General features: G+C 42.6%; 1 protein-coding gene across 24 annotated transcripts in view; it reads left to right on the plus strand.

Annotated features, from left to right (window-relative positions):
* The window catches only part of MADD (MAP kinase activating death domain), a 174,555-nt gene that overhangs the window by 60,233 nt on the left and 94,872 nt on the right, over positions 1 to 19,450 (plus strand). For all 24 annotated transcript variants that reach the window (XM_089675779.1, XM_089675785.1, XM_089675775.1 and 21 more), the window contains 4 exons: positions 13,716 to 14,019; positions 14,164 to 14,295; positions 18,440 to 18,553; positions 18,641 to 18,721. In XM_089675779.1, coding sequence (XP_089531905.1) covers positions 13,716 to 14,019; positions 14,164 to 14,295; positions 18,440 to 18,553; positions 18,641 to 18,721 — 631 coding nt within the window. The remainder of the gene's footprint in view (positions 1 to 13,715; positions 14,020 to 14,163; positions 14,296 to 18,439; positions 18,554 to 18,640; positions 18,722 to 19,450) is intronic.

Raw genomic sequence — 19,450 nt, forward strand, 5'->3', positions numbered from 1 at the left:
TGAAAATCAGGAAGATCCAGTTTTGTGGTCTGTTTTTCCTTCCTTGATAAATACTTTTAGGGCTCGTTCACACTTGACTAGATTTCTAACTCTTCACAAACGCTCCTCTAGCATTAGTGTGGTAATTGGACAAGCGGTAATGAGCTTTAGTATGGGCGTTCGACTGGCATTTTCCAAGCATTAAAAGCGCTCCCCGAATGCCCTATGCACAGTTTTGACATGTTTTAAAAGCATTAAAACCTCACCACAAATGCCTATAATAAACTGTAACCGTAACGCTCCGCAACCGCACTGCAAACGCCTGCCAGCGTGTTTGCGGAGCATCACCATAGACTTTAATGGGAGGCATTAAATGGCTGCAAACTCCTCCAGACTTGACATGAGGCTTTAATTTTGATGCGACTCCAATACTTCATGTTTTCATAATGTGAACAGCAATGATAAAATAAACGAGTTAATTCATAACCAAATATCTCATGAAGGCACAATAGCTCAATGAGCTTTATGTGTGAAAGCATCAAAAGAGGAAAATGCTGTGCTGTCCATAGTATCATTTGCATAGGCATTTGAGCAGTGTTAACACTTGCTTTCAATGCCAGTGTGAACTAGACCTTGAATAGAGAAAAATAGAATAGAGTTTTGGTTCTGAGGAAGAGGCTAGTCCTCGAAACGCCTCAGCCTTTTAGATGTCAAGAGTTCTCACTACAGATAGACACGCAGTGTGAATTGGACAGATCTGTTCCTTTTATGATGTGCCTTTTTATTTATTGATCATTTTGTGAGTATAATACTTATTTACATTCATTAAACATTTTTAAGGTAATGCACTAGGCTGGTGCGCCCTCTGTTTCTCTCTATTCAGTACTTTGGACTCCCCCGGTCCTTTTGAGGGCAGCAAGGCGTGCATATCCTAAGAATTTCCATATGTGGTCTTAATGACATTGAGTCCATCCCCAAGTGCAGGAGTTTTCCAATTATACTGAACTAGGTCTTTGCCTTCTATATGTTGCATTATCATTATTATTATACAGTATTTATATAGCGCCAAAAGGTTTGCTCAGTGCTGTACATTATAGTGGGGGACAGAACATGAGATGATACAGTAACCGTACAATACACGAGGGGTTCGAGGGTCCTGCTCTTTCGAGCTTACAATCTAGGAGGGAGGGGATAGTGTTACAGGAGGAAGTGGCTGTGGGGGATGGAGTGGTAGGAAGAGTGGAGGAGATCGGCTGTTAGGTGAGGGTGGGGTAGGCTTCCCTGAAGAGATGGGTTTTCAGGGTGCGCCTAAAGGTGAGGAGGGTAGGTGACAGTCTGATGGATTGGGGTAGTGAGTTCCAGAGGAGGGGGGAAGTCCTGGAGAAGTCCTGCAGTCGGGCGTGGGAGGAGGAGACCAGGGAGCTAGAAAGTAGGAGGTCTTGTGAGGAGCAAAGATTACGGGTAGGGTGGTATTTTGGTATCAGGTCGGTGAGGTAGTTTGTGGCAGCATTATGAATGGCTTTGTACGTCAGTGTTAGTATTTTGAATTGAATGCGTTGGGCAATCGGAAGCCAGTGAAGGGAATAAGGGGGGTGGCAGATGCGGAGCAGTTGGTAAGGTGGATGAGTCTGGCCGCTGAGTTCAGGATAGACTGAAGCGGGGATAGCGTGTGTTGGGGTAGGCCGGTGAGGAGGGAGTTGCAGTAGTCCAGACGTGAGATAATAAGGGAGTCAACGAGTTGTTTAGTAGTGTCTGGGGTTAGGAACGTACGTATCTTGAAGGTGTTGCGGAGGTGGAGTCTGCATGAGTTTGCCAGCGATTGGACATGGGGTTGGAAGGACAGGTTTGAGTCTAGACTGACACCTAGGACTTTGGCTTGTGGGGTGGGACTGATGGTGGCGTTGTTGGTCATTATCTGGTAAAGTTTACAAAATGAATGATTGCATGTCCAGTCCTGCATGTATGTTTTAGGGAAGCCAGGGTCAGGATGGATGCCTGGGATGGGCATGTTATAGACACGTCAGTTAGGTTTAAGCTGGAATTCCACTTTAACCATCCCTGCTAACATTAAAAATATCCCTTCCACCTTCCTAACACCTATGCTGACTAACCTGTGTAAGGAAGATGTGTGTGTATATATGTACTTATTTCCTGCCCACTCTGGTCAAGTCACGTGACCACCTGTGTCAGTCAGCGGCGGGCGCACAGGAGACCGCATGTGACAACGGCTGGTAAAACCTGGAGTGGTGACGTCGCCCATAGGTGCTCATGTTCCATCTATGGTCAGGCCTCCTTCCTCTTCCCTACTACACCAATGAGCGCAGAACTTGCATACTTGTTCTAGATAATTGCACATTATGGCAAAATCTTCTGTTGCTCAGCCATGCCGCAGTTCTGGGCCTATGCCTTGAAGCTCAATATTTCCAAGCTGGAAGATGTATGTGAACACGTTTGATAGACCCACAGCTGGTAGACTTTAGATAACCTTTGACCTCTTGATTGCATCTGCAGTGACATTTCTTGTATTTTATCCTGACAGGTACATTTTTGCCATGCTTGGTCGGTTCTTTTGTTGCCTGTAATTGCTCAGCAGCATCATTTACTACTGAATTACAGGCTTGCTACAGTTTTATATAAACATTTCCTTGTTGAGAACAACATTTTTCTTCATGAGAAGGTACATCTGCCATTTGGAGCATTAAACCCAGAGCGGTTTTTTATGGTAAACTAGAAGTGGACGTCTAGTTCAGACCACTTTTGTGTACAGTAATTTTTTTTTTTTCTTTCTATATACAAATGAAGATATACAAACATTTTACATATTCAAAAATCTGAAAAGTGCAGCACTCTCACAAATATGCAATTGGCAATATATTCAAAATGGTATTAAGTGCACAATGTAAATAAAGTGCAATTCCTGCAATCAGTGTAACGCGAAATCAATAAAAGTCCATAATTTTCATATCATTTCAATAAATAAATAATTAAAATGGGTAATGCAAGAGGCAATAAATCCAAGTTTAAAATGATTAATAATACGTGCACAATATGATATTAAAGTGCAATTTGTGAAATCAAAGTCCAGAATATTCATATGATTTTCAATAGGTATATAAATAAAGCTGGTAATTCAACAGGAATCTTTCTTCGATATACGATATAATCCTGTGCCCAAAGTGCAATGGTGCATGTGTCTTTAAAAGTATTCCACCACTTCTTATGGGTGCGCACTCACCAGAACTTTGATGTATACAGGCATTGGTTACAATCTGTCACATCTGGGTGCAGGGGTAGTAGGACAGCTTAAGGGTTAATCCAGCATCCTCACAGTACCGGTGATGGGTGCCTCTTTAAATCTGGGGAAGATTCCTCAACCACAAGAGCCAAAAGTTTCCCATATAGTGTAGTATTTATTTCAAAGGTAAGTATGCATAAACAAAAGTAATCCTCTTGAAAAATAAATAGGTACTGAAATTGCCATCGCTCCTTGCCCAGGAGACGACGGCGTGATGTCAGCTAAGTGGCTCCATCCAACATGTTTTGTGCAACAGCATGTCCTCAGGGGTACGCCCATATAGAATTAATATTTTATATGTATGCGCTCGCTAATATATTTCTTTAATATAAAAATTTTACATAGGTAGCCTGACTCTGAAGGCTATACATTGGTCATTGACAGTCAACTTGGGCTGCACAGTGGCTAAATGGTTAGTGCTTCAGCCTGGCAGTACTAGGGTCGTTGATTCGAATCCCAGCCACGGCACCACCTGCCTGGAGTTTGCATGTTCTCCCTGTGCCTGTGTGGGTTTCCTCCCACACTCCAAAGACATGCTGGTAGGTTAATTGGCTCCTGTCTAAATTCACCCTAATATGTGTATGTATGAATGTAAGTTAGGGACCTTAGATTGTACACCCCTTGAGGGTTAGGGACTGATGTAATTGTACAATATATATGTAAAGTGCTGCGTAAATTGGCAGCACTATATAAGTACCTGAAATAAATAAAATAAACTTGCATTTATAGTAACATCAGTCATATTACCTACAGTTTGATACAATATAAAGCACAGGTTTGCATTCCGATTCTGGATGTGACCAGACTTTTGACGGCTATGTAAAAACATAAAGAAATCGCTAAGATACAGACCAGTAGAAGAGGAGTTGGGTGTGGATGGGAATGGTTAAGGGGTCATGGGTAGCCCTGGATATCCTTGCAGGATCTTTATTTTTGTAAAGTACAACGGTGGGTAGAGATGTATCCATGGGGTCAATGTCCATTCAAAGTAGACCATTCTGTTAAGCAGAGTGGTCATTTTATCATCACGCATGTGTGTATCATCACGTGTGTGTGTGTGTGTGTGTGTGTGTGTGTGTGTGTGTGTCCGCCCTTCATTTTATAATAGGTCCTCAGTTGGGTACTTGTTGAGGGGGCTTGGTAGGGCTGTATCTAACATCTGCTAGTGTAGCACAAGTCACTTACAATTGGGCATGTCCAACAAATGTCACACATTGCCATATTCAGACCACTTTTATTAGGGGGTCTTCACCACGTATCTTCCCTTTTGAATTGGACCTGAACTATAGAAGATGTGCCTAGAAAAGACAAGCAGAGGGCAAAGAACAAGTCACCAGTATTGCCTGTACTTTCCCTGCAGCCAATCATTTCCCATTTCTGACTTGTGTCTTGCTCTACACAGTCTGTGTTAGGTGTCCATCTTACCCTTATGTCAGAGCTGTGCCGTTGGTGACTTCTGATATAACTGACAATCTGATAACTGGCAAGGGAATATTCAATAAACAGCAGGAGAGGTTCACGAAGCACAGCTTTGCTGTCGCAGACTGCAGTGACATAGATCTCACACTGCAGATACACAGCATTGAGGCTAATGATCCAGGAGTGCCTAGGCACCCTCACATATCAAGAAGTGCTCTATTTTTCAGGACAAGTTTGATACGAATGGTACATTTTCAGAGTACTGTGGTACAATTAACATTTCTAGGGGTTCCCTACAATCTAGACTATCTTCCACCTTTTGAGTCCATCTCCACTTTAAATTGGGAGCAGCATTTTGGTCCTCTTGCATTGACTCACTGCATATACGCCTGCAGCAGTTCATGAAAAAAACAGGGGAAAATTCCTCTGACCAACAAGAGAAAATTCTGAACTTGTGTTTGTGGGAAAATACACTTTGCATATGAATTCTACAAAATGAAACTTTCTGTTATACATGTCAGAACATAAAGTCCTATGTGAGGTCTACAAAAGGCAGCTTTACTTTCAAGGCTGTATGTCGCATTCAAGAAGAGAAATGAATGGGCTGGCTTAGCGAGAATTATTATACAGAAAGAATAGTATGTGTGAGTCAGCATGGAGACATCCATTAACAATGAAACGCTAATCCACTATTTATAAACTGACTGCAGGATCCTTGGGCCACGAGTCTGTAAACCACGGCACTTGACATTTATCTGTGTTGACAGGCCTGTGAATAGTATTCAAGGAATCGGATTAATTGTACAAAATGAGAGTGCATGCTGGAGACACTGCTGAACACAAATGAGAATCGTTTAAAGCTTAAAGGGAATCTAAAGACTAGATTTTTTTTTTTTTTTTTTTTTGTGTGTGTGTGTCCCCCCCCCCCTTCACCTTCCATTTATACTTACTTACCTGAGTCCTGTCTCATTCCAGCGATGTGCCTATCTGCAGTGTCCCCTTCTTTCTCCAACCAGATCCAGAGACCGCAGTGGGTGCAATTGGCTCAGGCTGCTGTCAGTCAAATCCTGTGAGGAGGGTGCAGGGGACTGAGCTGCTCTGTCTGTCAGTGGACTCACACAGCTCAGGAGTGAACCCGCAGGTGTTACTACCATAGAAAGCAGCGAATCATGGTGGCAAACAGAGAAGAAAAACAAAGCCAAGAGCTCCGGTGGAGGACTCCAGAGGGGAAGGTTCCAGCCTGCTCTGTGCAATACCATTGCACAGAGCAGGTAAGTATAACATGTTCTTTTTATTTAAAAGAAGACGCTTTTAAACCGCTTTAAGCCCAGCCAAAATCAAAACAGAAAAATCAGCACAAGGAACATAACTTATGATGTGTTGCTTGTGTTGAGTCCTCCTATTGGTAGTAGTAATTCTTCTATCCTACAACAACCAGCCCACCCTCCACCTCCTGGCGCTGTGATCTTGTGTGGCGGAGGTTAATACAGCTAAAGGGGCAGTGATAGGCACTCATCAAGAGTGCTCAACTATGCCTGTCCTTTCTGCCCAGCTGCTCCATTCATACAAGCTGTACTACGATTGCTGTGAGCGAAGGACAGGCAGATGTTTGATAGCTCTGCCTCCTCCATTTATAGATCTGGTTTCATTCTTGGAAGCTGTGGTACGGCTTCAACGAATGGCGGTGCTGGTTGGAAGGGGGTTGGGTATAGTGACACAGTGACAGACCTTTAGTTGCATTAAACTCCCACTGCACCAGATGATTCTAGGGGAGGGAGGGCAGGATGGAGGGGAATAATTAACAGCACAGGAATCAATATAAGGGACACATCCTGCTGACTATAGTGATGCCCCTCTTTTGATTTTTGCTGCATATAGGCCTTAACCAGCCATCAGGAGTCCATGCATGTAGACAGGACATGGCTGCCAGATGAGATGTAACAAAGGATAAAAATATGGAAAACACATTTTCAGTTTTTTTAATTTATTAAAAAAGATTGTTTTTATACACACCAGTTGTTTTTTTTGTTTTTCATTTTTTAATCTACTCTTGTACCTGTTTATCTGCAGCCCCCTCTTCTCTACAGCTTTCTAAAACATACATTTTACACGGCCTTTCTGAGCTTTAAGTGGCAGGGATCTGTGAGCACACACTGCACAGCTCCAATAGGAGAATTAAGGGTAATGTGAGACCTGATTGGAGGGAATGGCTGTACCTTCCTCTGTACAGTCTCAAAAACATGCACAGCTGAGACGATCAACCACAGGCTGTGTGCTGTAACTCAACTCCCCCCACCGCCCCCCCTTCTGTCTTTTGGAGTCTGCAGAGCCAAGTCAGAAATGACTCCAGCAAGAGAAGGAAGGAGGTTGCAGACAGAAATCACACTGGGTGCTTTGCATTGAGGCAAGTAAACACCGTAGGAGAATATGCTTTGTTCATTTTGCATGTCATATATTTACAACCAGACTGATTAGAGGAAATATTTTTTTTTAAAATTGTAGGTGTTTTAACATGTCATGGAGAAAGAAACCGTTGCTCACCAAAAAGAAAAGCGGACCGAACATGCACTCACCAAATCTTTTGTTTCAAGCATTGCTAATATAATATTGTACGTTTTTTGGATTTTTTTTGTTTTCTGTGAAATGTTTGTAGTCGGGGAACCAACTTGTCATGTAACACCTTGAATAAATGGAGATTAAGGCAGGCCATACATGGGTAGAATTCTGAATGAGTTTTCTTTAGAAAATTGGAAATTTTGTAATCCGATGGTGCCACCATCGATTCCAAAATTCGACCAGCCAAGTCTTTAATTTCACCTCCTGTTGCTGCAGAAAATAATTTTTGTGGCTGGAAAACTTCTTTTCTTTCCAGCTCATGCTCATTTCTTTTTCGCATGATCTTTCCCGCATGATTCTCCCATCAATGATTAGAAATGTGTTTTTAAAAAAAAAAAAAATTTCCAATATGCCCGATCACTCAAATTTGATGGCCGCACAAAAATCGGACGATGCTGCGGCCCACTAATGGTGAAAAATTTGGAAAGAAAATTCTTTTGGAATTCGATCCATGTATGGCTTGCATAAGGGCTAATGTCCATCCGTTTTAGTCATGCTCTGTCATCCAATGACATACATTTTTGCGTCTGCTGACATGCATTTTAGTGTGCGTTTAAAGCAGTGGTTCTCAACCTTTCTAATGCCGCGACCCTTTAATACAGTTCCTCATGTTGTGGTGACCCCCAACAATAAAATTATTTACCCAGTAATTATAATTCATGAGTGTCGTTTTACCTCCAATACTGCTGCTTTCTACAGAGCGGCTGCTTTCTACAGAGCGGCTGCTTTCTACAGAGCGGCTGCTTTCTACAGAGCGGCTGCTTTCTACAGAGCGGCTGCTTTCTACAGAGCGGCTGCTTTCTACAGAGCGGCTGCTTTCTACAGAGCGGCTGCTTTCTACAGAGCGGCTGCTTTCTACAGAGCGGCTGCTTTCTACAGAGCGGCTGCTTTCTACAGAGCGGCTGCTTTCTACAGAGCGGCTGCTTTCTACACAGTGGCTGCTTTCTACACAGTGGCTGCTTTCTACACAGTGGCTGCTTTCTACACAGTGGCTGCTTTCTACACAGCGGCTGCTTTCTACACAGTGGCTGCTTTCTACACAGCGGCTGCTTTCTACACAGCGGCTGCTTTCTACACAGTAGCTGCTCTTTACACATCAGAAATATGTGTTTTTCGATGGTCTTAGGCAACCCCTGTGAAAGGGTCATTCGGCTGCCAAAGGGGTCGCGACCCACAGGTTGAGAACCACTGGTTTAAAGCATACTGCATTTTTACAGGATATGTAAACATATTAATTTGAGAATCCCTGCACAGCGGGAAGATTAGGATCTGTAGGCCGCTGCTAGCAACTAACACAAGTAGGTGTGATAATATATCAATTAGGATGCTGCATTTTAGCACAGTGCAGGTCAATGCAGTGTTATGTAAATGGTACTCATTGGAAAGTTTGCAGGTATGTCAGATGCCTGGTCCCCACTGCACACCACTATTGTGTTCTGTATTGATGTGGGCTGTAGAATGGTACCACAGTGGTACCAGATATCTGGAAATGCCGGAAATGTCAGCTGCTGAAGATTCTTCAACCACCAATACTGGGCTACAAAGCGAAAATTGCTGGTGAAGGTAGCAGGTTCTAAAATTAAAAAAAAAAAAAAAACCAAATGTGCGGAAATGAATGACCTAAGAGCCATACATGCTGGGATCAGCTGATTTTGTTTATCACGGCCTGGGGAAGGGGGCGCGATAAAATATGTAATATCTAGGTTGGTGTCCTTATTGTGGGGACCAACAAACAAGACCAGTCACAAGTTTCTCCAAAAAATGACAGCTAAAGTAGCTTGGGGGGGTGATCTGCTACTCCCCTGAAGTTTTTGGTTACTGGCGGGATGTTGGTTATGTAGCCAGTCTTCAGTAAGGTGGGTTCATACTATTGTGTTGCGGTAACATGTGGCCAATGCAGCGCCCTTGCAAATCGCCAAACATACAGTATTTGTTGTGATGCACTGATTTGGTCTGCTCTGGTCCATTAAGCAGCCAATTCAAATGAATGGGCTGCTTTTACGCAAGGCATGTTAATACATGACTAAACAAGTTTGCTTGAGAAATTTGGTCGTTTTGAGGAAATGCGTTGGGAGTCAGGACCTTATTTGTGTGTGTGTTTTTTTTTTTTTTTTTTTTTTTTTTCTCCCCGTTTTCTTACTTACAATTCAACGTCTTGTATTGCTCATTTGATTTTCCTGACAGAACAGTTTCCCAGGCTGTGTTGGGATGTCCCTCTTCTTCTTGCCAGTCTAGCGTGTAAACCGCAGTCTTGTAATCAGAAGTCAACTGCACGTTTTCCTCTTGCTATATGAAATCCTGTTTTACCTAAATATTTTATGAAGGTCAGTGACCCCCTCAGTGATTCTTTTTGATCTGTGTGTCTATGAAGCTGACGCTCCGGCAATTGGAAGAATGAAAGTCCCAGCATCTCTTGGTATCAAGAAAGAAAAGCTTGTTTGAAGGACACACTTGACACACTTATTACAGATTGTGTTCAACTGCTTGTCTGGACTTCTGCTTTAGGTACAAAGTTTAAAAACTTAAATGGATTTTGCATTTCTTGCCAAAGGATTTTTAGTTATGTGCAGCCAGTTCTGTGATCCTCTGCCAGACAGAATAGACAGACCCTTGACTTCTACGGCAGCAACAGCACAGCTTGAACAGTGGGTAGGAACATCCCTAGCTTACTACTTGGGCAAAGAAACCGCAGCTGCCGACTGATGGTTTGTAGGAGATTACAGGGGGCTGTTATCAAGACAGGTTCAAGCTGGGTAAATTTTGATGGTTTTTATTAAATAAACATATCAGTCTTACCTGCTCTGTGCAATAGGCTTGCAAAGAGCAGCCCTGATCCTCCTCTTCTTGCGTCCCCTGCCGGCGCTCCTAGTCCCCCCCCATAGCAAGCCTCTTACTTTGGGGGCACTCGTGCATGCTCACTCCTGAGCTGGCTCTGTGTATCCATTGACACACACAGCTGCTTGGACCCGTCCCCTCAGTGACTGTGATTGACAGCAGCGAGAACCAGTGGCTCACTCTTCTGTCTCAGCCAATGAGGAGAGAGTAGAGAGAGCCTCTACCTACAGGCAGAGCACTGGATCGAGATCAGGCTGAGGTAAGTAAAAGGTAGGGGGCTGCATCCAGAAGGTTTTTTTGGCTTTTTATGCATTAAGCCACCAAAACAAAATCCTTCTGCCTTTTAGAACCACTTTAACTGCGTAAAATACAGCGTGAAGTATACAAGCGTTACATGCCTACTTTGAGTTAAAGGAAACCTTTTGCAAATCTGGACAATTCAAACTGCGCATCCGATGAAGAACAGAAAAAAAAGCATAAGCAGTGGTTACTTTTTGTCAAAATGATCAGCCGATACACAGATGTAGCAACTGAAGTTGTATGTTCTTATATTTCAGTCAAAATTCATGTGTGGTAAAACATATAGGTGTGAATGCAGCCTTAATGAGTAATAAAATAATTCAGGAAGTATCACGTACCTGGTGATGGCGGCCAATGGAGAGAGGGCTTCCCTTGCAGCTAAGTTCCGGACTTTCCTGAGAGTGGGACAGCGGGAGTCAGGACCAAAGTTGCACAGGTCGCCTGTAGGAGTGCTGCTTGGTGATCCACTCAGAAGCACAGCTGGTGCATGGAAATAGGTCTGCAGACTGGAGGCACCTGTGCGTGGTATGCAAGCCCTTCCGGGATTTGGATGTTTACTGGGTAGTCTGTTCAAGCCAAGGTCAGGTACCAGGTGGGAATCAGAGCGGACGTAGTCAGGTGGGGAAGCCAAGGTCATTCACAGAGGAGCGAGAGAGAGTAACCGTAAGTCAAGCCGAGGTCGGATCAGGGGTAAATCAGAGTAGACAGGTCCAGGAGCAAGCCGAGTCGGTAACAGGAAATCACAAGTCAGAAACACAGGAACCGGGAACAGGAGCTGGAGGTCAACCAGAGGAAGTGTGATGAGCCTCCTTTATAAAGGCCGTCTGGCACCAGACTGAGGCTGATGTGTACTTCTGCAGCCATGTAGAGTATTGGCAGAAATACCAGATCTTCCAGAACTCCTGCCGTGGAGAGGACCCTGACAGGAAGCCTAAATAAATAGTTGCACAATATACAACCAAAGTCTTCTTTCACACAGGCACCTTCAATGGATCCCCTGTTCATTTGGTGCAGAACAGGATGGATGTCACGTGTTTTTAAAAACTGGAGTTTTTAGGATCCATATTAGACCTATTTGCAGCCATATACATCAGATGGCCTCCCATCCATTATGTTTAGGTTGACAAAAATTGGAAAAGAATGCAGACCTTTCCAGTTTTTTTTTTTTTTTTTTCTTCTTTTTCCCCCAACATGGACAAGCTTGCAGGCAAGCACATGTAAACAGACATGCGTCTGTTTACATTCACCTGCACATAGCCTTACATACAACTTCCAATTAGTTCCACCTGGAAAAACGAACAGGAACAAATATGTTGGGTGTTTTTTTTTACCGCCTTTTGGATGGAGTAGGAAAGACTAAAACCCCTATCGGAATTTTTTTTCCTTGTTGTCTTTGTCCTACTTGGAATAGTTCCCTTCACTTGTTTTACAGACTCAAAAGGAAGTTAGAGGAATTATCCCCACCAAGATGGGAGTTATTTAAGGCTGCTATACATTGCTTGAGTTTTTCATATGATTCGTGTTTCCCCTGTCTGCATCACCCAGCTCGACAAAAAATTGATCAGTTGACTTTTGTTGAAGGAGCGGAAAGCAGTCAGCTGAACAGTGCCTTCAGTCAGTTTGATGCAGACGACTTCTGGAACTGGTTGTCAAAATACAATAGCTGTCGGGAAAGATTTGTCCATCCACACTGTTTAATATGGATGTGTGTGTGGCCAGATTTAGACTGTTGTTATGAGAATAATTTGTCTCCTTTGGAATATTTCCCCTTACCTTTTTGCTCTCACCATCCCTTTTTTGTCTTAGTGATAGCAGTCATCAGGACAAATAGAGGTTTAATCTCCCCATTGGAGATGCAGAGAATAAGAAATCGATAGAAGTAGGTTTTGCCTTTACACTTTAATTTTTAGGCTCCATGTACACGGGACACTTCTGAACGATGGAAACTGACTGCTGGAAAACATTGGTTAAAAAGTCTGTTTAGTCATATTTATGCGCGTTTGCGTTTTTAGAAGCGTTTTTAAAGATAAGCACAGGAGAACCTCCGAAATGCCCAGAATGCACTGAAAAGCGGTAAATTATGAACTATTTCAGACTGTTTCAGAGAAATACAGAGAGTAGAAGCAGAGACAGTAGTATGTGTTGAGATTAGCGTAGGTGTGAGTTGCTAATTAACATTTTTTTTGTTTCCAAGGGTGGGAAAGGTGTCTGTTGGTGTCATTAAGGCCACCTGGCAGGGGGTCTTCATGTGGAATTTGAGGTGTGAATTGGTCATTACAATGTGTGACAAGCTTGGTAGGGACATCCTGTGTTCAGTGTTTTGTCCATTTGAGTACTTTTTGAAACGCTTTGCATGCATTTTTCATGATGAAAAAAGACTCTGGACAGCATTGGGAACTGGAAGAGTGAACATTTTTCAAATGCTTATAAATGCTTATTTTCAGCGTTTAGCTGCGTTTACAAGCGTTTTTTATTTGAAGCACTGATAAAATCGACTGCTGAGTTTTCTGCATTCAAAAAGACTGTAAACCCAACTGCCTGTAAACGACGATGTGTACATGGACACATAGGAAAACATTAGGGAGAGTTCAGGAGCTGCTGAAAAAAAATGCAGAAAAGCTCCTAAACGTGAGCTTATCAGCTGCAGTGTACATGAGCCCTAATTGCTAATTGTTTGGGAATAAAACTTGCATCACAATGATCTGCCTGTAGGCTATATGGGGGGGGGGGGGTGGCGCAGGAATGACCCCATCTGCCCTCTCCATACTTATTCCCCCCCCCCCCCCCTGCAATTTTTGTCTCTCTGGTGATTCACCTCAATACTCTGGGACACCCTGGCAATGATGGGATAAGTGCCCCTTACCTACACTGAGTGGTGTGTTGCAGGTAGCCATTGTGCTGTTTGTATGCCTATACAACTACATGTATGGGGCTTTTGTCTTTGAACTCCTGTTCTAAAACGTAGGGGTCCCGGGGCCCAGTCCTGTTTGTTGGTACATCCCAATTCCTTTTGGCACCCAGTATAGGGTTTTTTGCTTCTGTGGTATTTTTGCTATTTTTTTTTTAATCTTTGATATGTGATGTTCTGTGTTTAAAGAAATGAAAAAGTTTTGTAAATTAATGAAAAAAAATAATACAGGGCTGTGATTTTTCTGCTGTCCTATTTCGGAGTTCAACTGTATTTCCCACATGTTTTGTTTTGGGTTTTTGTTTTTTTTCTTTTTTTGAATTTGGTGTATAAGAGTTAAGCAGATCGATATTTGTGTTTCAGAGACACCATGTGGAGGATTTTCACTGGCTCTCTGCAGCTGGAGGAAAAGTCCAATGTTCTCCTGCATGACCTGCGTGAAATTGAAGCTTGGATCTATCGTCTTCTGCGTTCCCCAATTTCTGTACCTGGCCAGAAAAGGGTTGATGTGGAGGTTCTGCCCTTGGAGTTGCAGCCACCCTTGACCTTTGCTCTTCCTGATCCCTCTCGTTTTTCGTTGGTGGATTTTCCTCTTCACTTGCCACTAGAACTTTTGGGAGTTGATGCCTGCTTACAAGTCTTGTCCTGCATCCTGCTGGAGCACAAGGTATAGCCAGATGCTACAAAAGATGTATGCGTCAACTGGCTGTGTAAAATTTTGGCATGACTGTTTGCTTTGTGATGCATATTCATGATCATCTTCTGTTGTTGTTTTAAAGATTATTTTAATTTCAAATGTTTTTATTTTCAGGTTGTGCTGCAGTCCCGAGACTACAATGCATTGTCAATGTCTGTAATGGCTTTTGTATCCATGATTTATCCACTGGAATATATGTTTCCTGTAATTCCACTCCTTCCCACATGCATGGCATCTGCTGAGCAGGTAGGAAATGGTAACTTGTTCTATTCACCACTGATTTCTGATGAAATTTACCATGTTCTGATGACTGTAGTTCTTAATCCAGACCTGGAAAATCTCAGAACTGTCCCTGTAATGTCCACTTTATGAAGAGCTTGACAGCTAACTTTTGCAGCTGCAGATGGTGGGCCTGCACAGCTTCTTTGGATTCTGAGCCTGGCCCAGCAATTAGGTGGTCATCTGCAAATTCTCTCCCCAGGACCCAGAGTCCTGCTCTGGGTGGACATTACCAACTGGCAGGGAGACAGTGTAGTCCTAGAACTTGCTATCTCAATTGGGAATTTTTTGGAGTCCCCTTGGAAGTTCACAGACCTGCATCATCGTTCTGGTCAGATATTTTCAGTCTGCTTCCCCTTGGAGCTCCACGTAGTTAAAACTGAACTCTAGGCAAACGGCAAATACACTGATGAAATACCTATACGGGAGCTGTTTTTTGCCTGCTAAAGGATTTGTATTTGTCCATTCAGGCCTGAGACTACAAAGTTCTGCCACACTTAACAATTCTGTCTAGTATTGGGAGCACCTTTATATTTCTCTGCTGCGGTTTTGCTTTCACTTACAGGTCTCCTCCCTACCCCACCCTGTGACTGGACAGTGAAAGGAGAAGGAGCAAGCTAATCTCTGGGTCACAATTCTCTCTCCTTCTATCAGCATACTCCTCTCACATTAGTATACCTGATGGGCTTCTTGTGCTTCTTCCCTTGTTTAAGCTCTCCGTACAGATTGCACAGTATAGTGCAAGAGGATGATCAAAATTGGATACTTCCACACATTGCATTTAAAAATTACATTTAATGGATACATAACAATGTTAAGAGAAGTATGGGCTGTTGGAAACAAAACAAACATTCTACTTGATCCGATGCTGCATCTGTCCCCTGTTGACTCTGCACAGAGAACTGAGCGATCTAAGACCACAATTGCTTAGTTCTCCCCCTCCACTCGGAGCAAAGCACTGGGACTGTCAGTCTCCGGGTCTCTGCTCTGCCCATCCAGAGCGCACTGGAGAGCTGGGCAATGGAGGGGGTGGGAGGGGCTGGGCAGTGGATTGCTGAGAGGTTGAGCCAGGTGTCGGTTCTGGGTGGATCCTGACCATATGGTCGGGATCTTTTCAGAGCCTGGACCGGCTCTGTGATGTCAGTCAGCAGTGGGCGTCAACCCGCTGTTGGTTGAAATCAGGTCAAGAGTGCAGAAAACAAACTGCACTCCTGTGATCCATAGTAGAAGTACAGCCAAAAAAGCTTTGGCTATATTTTTCCTTTAATCTGCTTTTATCTGCGTGCAGTTCGGCTTTTTTGTGTCTATCAAATATTTTATATGCAATAAGCATTTAATATACAGGATGCCAACATGACACTCAGTTTGGCAAATATTGCGCTACTGATATACAGTATTTTATGTTTCTATTGAAAAAATGTTTTGTTTTTTTTTTTGTTTTTTTTGTTAAGCTTAAGCCATACCTACACACACAAATATACCAAAACACTTCACATTCCTTTCATGCAACTTGAATATGGTTGTATTCATTAGCTGTGTTAAATGTGCACACTGCAATGTCACAATGCTTCTGTGCAGCATAGGGATTCACTTCCAAGGTCCTCCTCTAGCTCCTATGTGTGAATTCCAGCATTGCCATAGCACTGTTAAAGAGATTTTCCGTAGCCTTGGACTACACATTAGTTAATTAAAAGGTGATTCATCCTCAGAGGAAAGATTCACATTCCTTATTTCTATGTACTTCTAAATTGTTTACACAAAATGGACTCTTCAGAATAGTGCAGCTTCAGAATAACAATCCTTTATGTAAGAAAAAAACACTTTCAATGCCAATTATATGGAAGATTAGCAAACATGTTTAGTTGGCTCTGTGTAGTTATCAATCCTTTTCAGCATACAGTAACAGCATGTCCAGTGTGCACACACTTCCAGCACCTCTCAGCACCTTTTGGCTGTGCTAGATACCAGATGTGGAAAAGAATACAAAAGTTCTCAAGTCTTGTTGGTCAGGAAAGAACTCAGTTTAAAAGTCATTACTTATGCAGGAGGGCGCTTCATGTTAAAATGGGGATTTCATTAGGTTTACTTTGCTGGCTAACAGGGCTGAATTCAGGGCATTGTTTTTTCTTCTGCATTGGTGGTGGCCCCTTCCCTGTTAGGTGTATAATTCATTGAGCACTTACCATTTAGGACAACTGAGCAAAGGCGGCTTGGGCCACTATCCTTAGGAATGACAAAGCACAGGACTGTTACATCTTATATAAATCAATTGTGCATATGTTCTGTCCACAGAGGAGATTAGAACTTCCTTTAAAACCACTTCCCGTCCGGCCCATGTATATAAACGGCTGGACAGGAGCAGTGCAGGGGCGGGTGGACATTTATAAACTGCCTCCCCGCTCCCTGATTGTGCGTGCTTCCTGGGAGCACGCAGCACCGCAATCTGGTGCCCGCCGTGTTCTCAGGACACAGTGGAACACCGATCGTTGTACGGGAGCTCTGTGTGAGGTCCCGATCATGTGATCACTGATTGGCCAATCAGTGATCACATGAAGAGTAGTAAGCAAGATGTGACTTCTGACATCATTGCTTACTACGTGTGGATGATCACAGAGATCACATGGTACAAGGCTATTCACAACAGCCTTGTACCATGTGACAAGCTGTGACCAATCACAGCTTACACAGTATTTCTCAGTGGCTGCAAGAATGCAGCCAGAAAGAAGGAGAAATGGTTGCTTTTACAGCCTTTATGGGTGTAACAGCAATCAATGTAAAAAAAAAACAAAAAAAAACTTCATCACCCCCCACAAGTAGTACAGTGTCATTATGGTGACACTGTACTGCTAGGGTGACAGTATGTGGGGAAAAAAAGCATAAATAATATAAAAAAGTAAAATAAAAATGTTAAAAACAATTTAGAAAAAATATAATTTTTGGTTGTAAACTTTTTGTCTTTTTTCTGAAAGGATAACTGAATACATTTTTGGCCAAGATTTATGAAGAAAGATTTATTTGCAAAATTTTTATAAGAAAAACACTTTTTTTTTCAAAATGTTTGGACTTTCATTTATATAGTAAAAAAAAAAAAAAAATCCCAGTGGTGAATAAATACCACCAAAATAAAGTTTTATCTGTCTCCATAAAATGCAAAAAAATTCATATGGGTACAGTGTTGCATGACCGCACAATTGTCATTCAAAGTGTGACAGTGCTGAAAGCTGAAAATTGGCCTGGACAGGAAGGGGGTGAAAGTGTCCGGACTTGAAGTGGTTAAAAAGTAACATCTCCGGTTTCCTCCCACACTCCAAAGACATGCTGGTAGGTTAATTGGCTCCTGTCTAAATTGGCCCTAGTATGTGTATGTGTGAATTTAAGTTTCGGAACCTTAGAATGTACACCCCTTGAGGGCATAGGGACTGATGTGAATGTCCAATATATGTATGTGAAGCGCTGCATAAATTGATGGCGCTATAGAAGTATCTGTAATAAATAACATATAAGCCCTGATTGCTTTCCGTGGTAGTTGTACATATGCCGCACTCTGTTTGGCCTGCAGGATTATTAAAAGAAGTATGGGGTACTGAAAAAAAGTTTATAATCACCTAGGTAGATGCATGATCGCTCCAGTTCAGCATCTGTCCCCCGCCGCTTCTAGGACTCAGAACTGAGTGATCCAAGATCACTGGTCACTTGGTTCTCAGCCTTCAGTGAGCACAGGATGGTGACTGTAAGTCACTGGCTCTCTGCTCTGCCCCTCCAGCGCTCACTAGAACCTCAGGCTGTGGAGGGGACAGCAGTGCCTAGCTCAGGCTCTCGGCAGCTCACTGAGCGGGTAAGCCTGCTGCTGGTCCATTCATCTGGGTGGACCCCAGCAATTTATTTCGTCATTTTTTTCAGTGTCTGGAGCGGTGCTAAAGCCTGCTGTTGGCTGAAAATGGGTCACCAGAGTGCAGGACGAACTTCACTCCTATGATCCCCTGGAGAAGTAGAGCCAAAATAGCTTTGGCTCTACTTCTCCTTTAACTTGCAATAGAGCATCTGTTGTATATAGAATGTGTTGGTGTTTTTCACATAAGGATGTTTTTAGAGTTTTTTGTTCTGTTTTTAGCTGCTCTTGGCACCCACTCCGTACATCATAGGAGTCCCTGCTAGCTTCTTTCTCTACAAGTCTGACTTTAGGATGCCTGATGATGTTTGGCTGGTAGATCTGGACACTAACAAGGTGCGTACTGAACCTTTGTGCTCATTCTGTGCAGTTACCTGTAACGTCTCTGATTTCAATGGAATTTTTCTGTTTTCTTTCTGGCAGGTTGTCGCACCTACTAATGCAGAACTTTTACCCTCACTGCCAGAACCTGAAGCATCAGAGCTCAAGAAGCACCTCAAGCAGGTGAAGGGGAAGCCTATACACTGATTTTGTTGGTTTCTGCCAATTAAAGTTATTGCTTCACATGCAGGCCAATCTATTTTTGTTTTTTAAATTGTTTTATAGTGTGGCTGCTTTTTTTCTTTCCTCTAAGTCTCTTTCCTATATTTTGCATTTTTTTTCATTTTTCTTTTAGATTTTATATGTTCTTAAAGAACTACTAATCTAACCCAGACCACTCCATGCAGGGGCTTGCTTTACTCTAAATGGTGAAGGTTGCTTTCTCTGATGTTAACATCCTCAGACATCAAATAATTTCTGGTGCTGGCTGCACCTACAGAGTAATTCCTCATAGACAATGGAGACACTAGAAGTATGTCTCAGTTCAAGTCTAAGGTGCAGGATTAGCCATTGGCAGGGAAGATTTTAATCTGAGGATGTTAAAAACTATTAGTCCCCGACTAGGTAACTCTTTGTGGTGGTTGTGTAGGTTAGATTCAGTTAATGGGTAAGGGACAGGGTTACGTGTTCATATTTTTATTTTTATTTTTTAATATTATCAATGAAGTTGACCTTTTTAGGCTCTTAACTCATCATAGTCACTTTCTGTTTCATGCTGTAACTTTCTCTTCTCTTGTTTTGCCTCTTACTTTCCCCCCAATATATTTCGAGCACGTTATCTGTTAGCCTGTATTTATTTTTTATATTTGATTTATTTAATTTCTCATTCTCATGCTCTTTCTCCATGTCCAT

This window comes from Staurois parvus, unplaced genomic scaffold (genome assembly GCF_062004578.1).
Source record: "Staurois parvus isolate SC_StPar_1 unplaced genomic scaffold, SC_StPar_1.0 ptg000159l, whole genome shotgun sequence".
In the NCBI taxonomy this organism is placed as follows: Eukaryota; Metazoa; Chordata; class Amphibia; order Anura; family Ranidae; genus Staurois; species Staurois parvus.